This window comes from Silurus meridionalis, chromosome 13, assembly GCF_014805685.1.
Source record: "Silurus meridionalis isolate SWU-2019-XX chromosome 13, ASM1480568v1, whole genome shotgun sequence".
NCBI lineage: Eukaryota > Metazoa > Chordata > Actinopteri > Siluriformes > Siluridae > Silurus > Silurus meridionalis.
In genome coordinates this window covers 29,112,777-29,120,276 of record NC_060896.1, presented here as the reverse complement: position 1 = coordinate 29,120,276, position 7,500 = coordinate 29,112,777, and the positions used below count along the sequence as shown (strand labels likewise).

Genomic DNA, 7,500 nt, shown 5'->3' with positions numbered 1-7,500 from the left:
GTCTCCTGACTGCACCCTGAGAATGATGATGAGGACCTTACCTGAGACAGGATCTTACCTGAGACAGGACCTCACCTGAGACAGGACCTTACCTGAGACAGGACCTCACCTGAGACAGGACCTCACCTGAGACAGGACCTTACCTGAGACAGGATCTTACCTGAGACAGGACCTCACCTGAGACAGGATCTTACCTGAGACAGGACCTCACCTGAGACAGGACCTAACCTGAGACAGGATCTTAACTGGGACAGGACCTCACCTGAGACAGCATCGCCCGTTTGTCCTCTTTACTGTAGATAGGAAGGTACTTCTGTAGGACTCTGAGTGTGTGCTGTTTGAAGATGGCGGTGGTGTAGATGATACACTCCAACACTGACACTGAACCATTGAAAGCTCTGTATACAAAGATCACGCCTTCTTCAGAAGTCGTTCCTGCAGAAATGTACAGTAAACTCCATTAAACGTCTATAAAACTCAATATAAATGAAACTATAGAATAGAAGTGTGAATGTAAATTTTTTCAAATCCAAAATCTTTATTAATAAATCAAACTCATGGAGACATGCGGTTACAGGTAAATAATATCTGAATTCCAGCTTCTCCCCACAGCTCTGGTCTTTTCACTGCACTTCTGCTCTTCACTTCACTCTGAACATCATGAAGATAAAGTGCTCGGTGTGCTACAGACCCATGAGTACAGGTTTAGAACTCTGCCAGCGACCCTTCTGGAAAGCTGCAATCGGCTGCTCCGTGATCAGTTCTCCATCCACATACGGCCCCCATGTCTCAAACATCTCCAGGAAGCGGAACGGGTTGATGACTATAGAACCTTCAAAAAAATAAAGGAGGTGAGAGAAGTGTGTATCTCCATCAGGGTTCAGAAAATATTCATGTTTATATAAATACGGAGTCCCAAAACTTTTTTCTGAGTGCCACAACATTTTCCCTTTTCTTTATTATGGATAATATTTTGTTCTGCACCGTGCAGAAAAATGAGCGTCCATTTTTATTCCATCACCGAAAAGATCATCAATACTCATCAATAAACTGAAATATTACATCATAATGACCATTTTTCATAATCATTGCTATTAAAACTAAAACATTTATGTGTGTATCTGCATGTGTTTGGTGGCTGAATGGAATAAATCATTCGTTTGACAGTGGATTTTACTGATACTGATATTTAATTTGACCAATTAATCAAACGAAAGTCTTTTAAATGCACAAAAAACAAAAACTCCATAAAAAAAGTACTGAACTTTAATACAAAAATAAAAAAAACAGAACTGAATCATGAAAATGTGCAAAATAAAATGATTATGAACATATGAATTAATAAATATAACAATATAAATATAATTAATAAATATAATGACACGTCTCACGTGTAAAAACAGCACGTGACGTCAGTGATTCGCCTCTAATAATAACGAAAGAACATTTTAGTGTAAAAGACGATATTTATTATTAAATTCAGATATGACGCGAGTAAAAACATTTAAAATGACGTTTGTAAAAGACGTCTCTGGCGTTGTTCAGAGAGACGTTTCACATGTGGGCCGGAGTGTAGGGCATTGTTTATCTAGGGTTAAACTAGGGTTACACTGGAAATACAGAGTTCCCGCTGCAGAAAAAGTACGATACAGTTCACGCCCACGTTTCTCTCCCCAGTTTCCCGAAGGTGACCTTGGATCGACCTTCTGGATCATATTTAAGCCGTACAACTGTCCACGAATTTTTATCTTTTAATACTCATGAGCAGATCAGAACCTGACTCCAAATCTAATCCAACATAATTAAGACAAGCCTTTCGATAAGGACAAAAGTATTGGCGCCCTATAACAGAGGAGGTTTTTGGGTGTGTTTACACACTGACACGCTGCAGTATCTGAGCTACCTTACTGAATGATATTCAGCAGGCTGAAAATGTTACTAGAAGATTTATACTTGAGGCACTTTGAGAAGAATCTCATGGTCCAGGTTTGTGTCAGAGTTTTGAAACTCCTCCTAAAAGAGATCTCCACAGTTTAGGTTGTTGTGTAAGATGATGGTGTAGGTAATGTGGAGTGTTGCTATCTTTTTAGTTCCACACCATGAGCATGGAGGAGGCTGTGACTACACACCCTGTGCTGGGACTTTCAGATTTCACGGCATCTGCTGAATCATCTCCAGTTCTCCAAACACACTTTAGCAACCAGTGACCAGGTAAAAGCCAGGTGTGATGTTTCTGATAGTAACCTCCTCCATGAACACAGATACAGTAGCACTACAGTCGGACCTGTTTAGATTCTCTGTAATCTATAGAGTGTGTGTGTGTGTGTGTGTGTGTGTGTGTGTGTGTGTGTGTGTGTGTGTGTGTGTGTGTATACCTGATTGAACCTGGGCCTGTAGGATGGTGTGTGTGCTGAGGCAGCGTAAACATTGCAGGTCAGACGCTGAGCAGTTCGTCTGTTTCAGAAAGTTACTTCCCAACTTCATTGCATCCCACCTACAATATCACACTCATCACACATCACCTCATCACTGTCATCTAAGATCTGGGATAATGTAACTCTGTGTGTGTGTGTGTGTGTGTGTGTGTGTGTGTGTGTGTGTGTGTGTGTTACCTGGTTTTGAGGGGGATGGAGAAAGGCGAGCTCTGTATGGTTGCGTGTCGGAATAGATTTTTGCTGCTCTGCATCATCAGGTGTAAACACACTGACTGAGCACCAGCACTTTCTCCAAATAGAGTCACCTACACACACACACACACACACACACACACACACACACACACACATTAAGAATCTATTTCAACTCCTCTGTCTTCTCTGTTTGCCAATGAATGTTACAAAGTACAGAGGACTGACACTGGAGACTCCTTCCAAACATCTTACATACAAAGTTTCACCAAACCAGTAGCATGACTCGTGTAATCAGCAACACACACACACACACACACACACACACACACACACACACACACACACACCTTCTTTGGGTCTCCACCAAATGCAGCGATGTTGTTCTGGACCCAGCGCAGTGCAGCCTGCTGATCCAGAATTCCGTAATTTCCCACTGCGGATCGTTCCGGATCTTTTCCCGTCACCAGGAACCCAAAGGCTCCTGTACAACAACCATAAATACTTAAAGAGGCGTTGGTACTGTCCACACAGACCTCCAACAGGCTCTACTGAGGACTTCATGTGAGTGAAATATCATGTCGGCTGTATCCCATAAATATGCAATTTTGGATATCTTTTAAATTCAATATGCAAATTAGACAATGTTAATGGGTTCATTCATAGCCAGTGATTTACTGCAGCTTGATTAGAATCTGTATATAATTTACTACTACTGTGGAGAAGAGAATGAATTAGTAAATAAACCTCAATCCCAAAAATTCCCTGTAATGAAATTATTTATTTTGTGTTCCCTCCCACTAATTAGCATGTGATATCATTTACATGAACATTGTTCTATAATTTTATTATAGAAATCATCCATGACACACCCACAACCTCATTACTCCTGATCGTGTTCACGGTGTCTCTTACCCAGACGATACTCCAAATTTACCACCACTGTGTTGCTATAGTTACTGATGAAGCGTCCGTCATACAGAGGTTTGGAGGCGGAGCCTGCGATGAAATCTCCTCCGTGGATCCACACCATGACAGGAAGTTGAGTCGCCTCCTTCAGAGAGAGATTCGCACTCACAGGAACGTATATGTTCAGGTACAGACAGTCCTCACTCACCTGAACGAACACACCACACAGGTAGGACACTGTAACCACGGTAACGAGGGTCAGGCATGTTTTTGAAATCTGTAATAATCCCGTTTTGAGAGTCAGGTGTTATCTCTGCTGTGATTGGTGGAGAAAGGGTTACCTTGTAAGGACACACTTCTGAGAATTCCCCTGCACACGTCTGCATACACGCCGGCCGAGAGAACGTGGCATCGTACGTCTTTGTCCATGGAGACACGGGTTCAGGAGCAGCCCAGCGCCTCGGGCCTACAGGAGGAGCTGCGTACGGAATTCCATAAAACACGTGAGCTTTATCCAGAGTCAGTCCACGGACCGGACCGGAGAGCGTGAACACGAGCGGGCCTTCAGTGTGAGTGTGTATGACATCACTGAACTCCGGCATAACGTCTGACACGTGATCCCACGTGACTCCGTTCATCTCCACGCCAGAGCGATTCTTTACGTCGCTACCGTACCCATTACACTTAACCTCGTTACACTCGTTATCCTGCATGTGTTCCGTACCCGACTGTACAGCGTGAGGGGTTCTGGTGGCAGGTTGATGTGTAGGATGAGGGTTTACATCACGAACTTCCTGCCCAGAAACCTGCACGCTGTACTGATGCTCCTCCAACATCTCATTACGTGGCGTCTTTTCAAAAGTCATGCTCCTCACTCCTCCAGTCTGCGGAGTGTAATACTGATTATGTGTGAAATGAGTGTGTGTGAGTCGTGAGTCCTCGCTTCTCTCTTGCCCCCCACACACCAAGACTGGCATCGCCATGGAAACCAGCACCAGCGAGGTTACTCCAGCGACCGATAAGCGAACCATGATGAGCTCCAGACGAATTTCACGCTGACAAGAAAACTAAAAAAAAAAACCCAGAGAGGTTTTACACACACACACACACACACACACACACACACACACACACACACACACACTGTTAGCTTTTATGATGTACTTACATGTTTACTCGGTTCTAAATCTCTACTTTAAGACTTTTTATTTTTCCCAGAACCTCCGGAGTCCTGCTCGCTCTGCTTCAGTCCCTAAACTGAGTGAGTGAAGCAGGGATGAACTCTGTTCCATGAAATATCTTGTGACATCAATAAGGTTGGCACACACACACACACACACACACACACAGAAAGGCCTTTGTGCAACAAATCTGATTAGAAGCAGCAGGAGATCTTAATAAAACTGTTTAGAGTTTTCACATGCCTCCCATTTAACATGTAAGCACATCACACACACACACACACACACACACACACACACACACACACACACACACACTGAAGTGAACTCTGCACTCTGAAGTAGTGTAGCTGCACACCATGAAATGTTTCCTGTCTCTTTTACAGGATCGATGAACTTCATCACACCTTCTTCTTCTCACAGTTTCTCTCCAAACCTTCATAAAAACTATAGTTTATAACCAGAGAGTAGAATGTAGACGTGTCTGATCTACCCAAGCTTTATAATTAACTACACGTGTGCTGTTATGATCTTGGAGTAAAGTTGATGGTTTACAGACTCAGGTTCATGTTAATATGAGATCTGAACAAACATTAGCTATAAATAAAGCAGCAAAACAATCACTACAATCTCTATTATAACCAGATTTATTCTAGAATTTAATTTCTTTTCTGTGGATCCACATGCAGTTTCATGTCCTCGTGTCATCGTGTGTGTGTGTGTGTGTGTGTGTGTGTGTGTGGTTTAATATTGTGCTTTTATTTCTGCACATGATGTAAGAATAAGATTAGGTCAGACCCAGTTAGTTTGGGATAACACACACACACACACACACACACACACACACACACACACACACACACACACACACACACAAACAAACACCGTGTTACAGAGCGATTGCTCAGAAGTACAAACACGCCGCTTTTTAAGATCATGACTCATCTGTTCACGCTGTTCTTCCCCACTGCCTACAGAGCGCTATACATACTGCCGTCTCCATGGCAACCGCATTATTTTCATCATCATCATCATCATCATTCGGATGCATAGCCGATACAGTGAAATGCAAACGTGCGTTTGTGTAAGTGTTGTAAGTGGAACGGCAGATGGTGAATATGTTTCATAACTGAGCCTTTAACACACAACTCTCAGACTTCAGGACGTAATCAGACTCTCAGACTTCAGGACGTAATCAGACTCTCAGATTCAGGATGTAATCAGACTCTCAGATTCAGGACGTAATCAGACTCTCAGATTCAGGACGTAATCAGACTCTCAGACTTCAGGATGTAATCAGACTCAGATTCAGGATGTAATCATACTCTCAGACTTTAGGACGTAATCAGACTCTCAGATTCAGGACGTAATCAGACTCTCATATTCAGGACGTAATCAGACTCTCATATTCAGGACGTAATCAGACTCTCAGATTCAGGACGTAATCAGACTCTCAGATTCAGGACGTAATCAGACTCTCATATTCAGGACGTGATCAGACTCTCAGATTCAGGACGTAATCAGACTCTCAGATTCAGGACGTAATCAGACGCACTCATGTTTATTATCTGTTTTAAATGTGTTCATATGAACGGTGCAGATTCTTTATAAGAAGTGATGGGATGAGAAGATGATGCAGGGCAGCACCGGTCCAACACGTCAGCAACACACACCACGTCAGCTCACGTCACCACTGGCTTTAATCATCATCGTAATAAAAATCATAATCATAAAATAATTGAAATGGAATTCAGTTTATTGAGTGATTTCAGTGTCTTGAATAAAAGTAAAGGATCCAGAAGATTCCAGCGAGCAGCTGCAGTTTAGAGCCATTCAGCCAATCAGAGACGGCCTGAGCCGAACCGCCGGGTCCGAGATCCCACCCTGGAATCCAGTCATTTCCTGCAGGGGAGAAGATTCACAGTGAGAGAACAATCATTCCACAATAAAACACTGAACATGAGAGATGGCTGAAGTTATTTCTAAGCGGAGTGTTGCCGGGGGGGGGCGTGTTAATCAGCGGGGGTGTTAGAGTTCACGTGCAGCTGTGAGAGTCGTGTCTGATCAATCCTGCAGTGAGAGTCGTGTCTGATCAATCCTGCAGTGAGAGTCGTGTCTGATCAATCCTGCAGTTTATTGGAACATTAATCATCATCATACATACTTTTAACTTGCTCTTGGATTGGATCAGCTGTCGGAAAAGATGAACACGTTTAAGACGTTTGAATAAGGTGGTTGTGATAGTGAGTTATCAGAACGTGTGAACGTGTAAACGTGTTGCAGGTTTTCTTACTGCACAGTTTGTCCCTGCACTTCTCCACGCCGCACTTGCTGCACGCCAGACCCACGATATACGGCGTGATGCCGAACACGTTCCCACTGTGACCAGGACAAGAACAGAATCCTCAGTGCAGCACAGCAGCTCAGATCAGACGTGTAACTGCAGTGATTCCGAATGAGACGTGAACGATTTTACTCACGTGTCACCGTAGTTACAGACAAAAATGGTGGACTGTGGATGGTTGGAGAAGTTCTCGATTCCTCTGGAACACACGTGCACGGCGCAGCCCACTTTATAACTCGTCGCCCACATGAGCTGAAACACATGAAGGACGCAGGGAGATGGATCGAGTTCAGAAGGAGAAAAACGTGTATGGAAGGAGTCTCCAGTGTGAGGGGTTTGGAACAGTCATGAGTGAAGCTGTAACTTTTACTTCTGACTGAAAACGAGCGAATGTCTGCCATGATCAGAAGATTTACAGATTTAAACACTAACACACTGA

At 43.4% G+C, this 7,500-nt stretch overlaps 2 protein-coding genes across 2 annotated transcripts in view; both read right to left on the bottom strand.

Moving 5' to 3' along the window:
* si:dkey-30c15.17 (cAMP-regulated D2 protein) overlaps nt 1–4,997 on the bottom strand; it is a 5,845-nt gene extending 848 nt beyond the window's left edge. The window contains exons 1-8 of the mRNA XM_046864882.1: nt 4,705–4,997; nt 3,878–4,603; nt 3,543–3,744; nt 2,978–3,111; nt 2,613–2,740; nt 2,376–2,494; nt 692–832; nt 263–435 (exon numbers count right to left, since the gene is read on the bottom strand). Of these exons, the coding sequence (XP_046720838.1) occupies nt 263–435; nt 692–832; nt 2,376–2,494; nt 2,613–2,740; nt 2,978–3,111; nt 3,543–3,744; nt 3,878–4,567 (1,587 nt within the window). The 5' untranslated portion in view covers nt 4,568–4,603; nt 4,705–4,997. The remainder of the gene's footprint in view (nt 1–262; nt 436–691; nt 833–2,375; nt 2,495–2,612; nt 2,741–2,977; nt 3,112–3,542; nt 3,745–3,877; nt 4,604–4,704) is intronic.
* Nucleotides 4,998–6,455: 1,458 nt separating this feature from the next.
* Nucleotides 6,456–7,500, bottom strand: part of glipr1b (GLI pathogenesis-related 1b) — a 4,853-nt gene continuing 3,808 nt past the window's right edge. The window contains exons 3-5 of the mRNA XM_046864898.1: nt 7,198–7,313; nt 7,011–7,096; nt 6,456–6,619 (exon numbers count right to left, since the gene is read on the bottom strand). Of these exons, the coding sequence (XP_046720854.1) occupies nt 6,486–6,619; nt 7,011–7,096; nt 7,198–7,313 (336 nt within the window). The 3' untranslated portion in view covers nt 6,456–6,485. The remainder of the gene's footprint in view (nt 6,620–7,010; nt 7,097–7,197; nt 7,314–7,500) is intronic.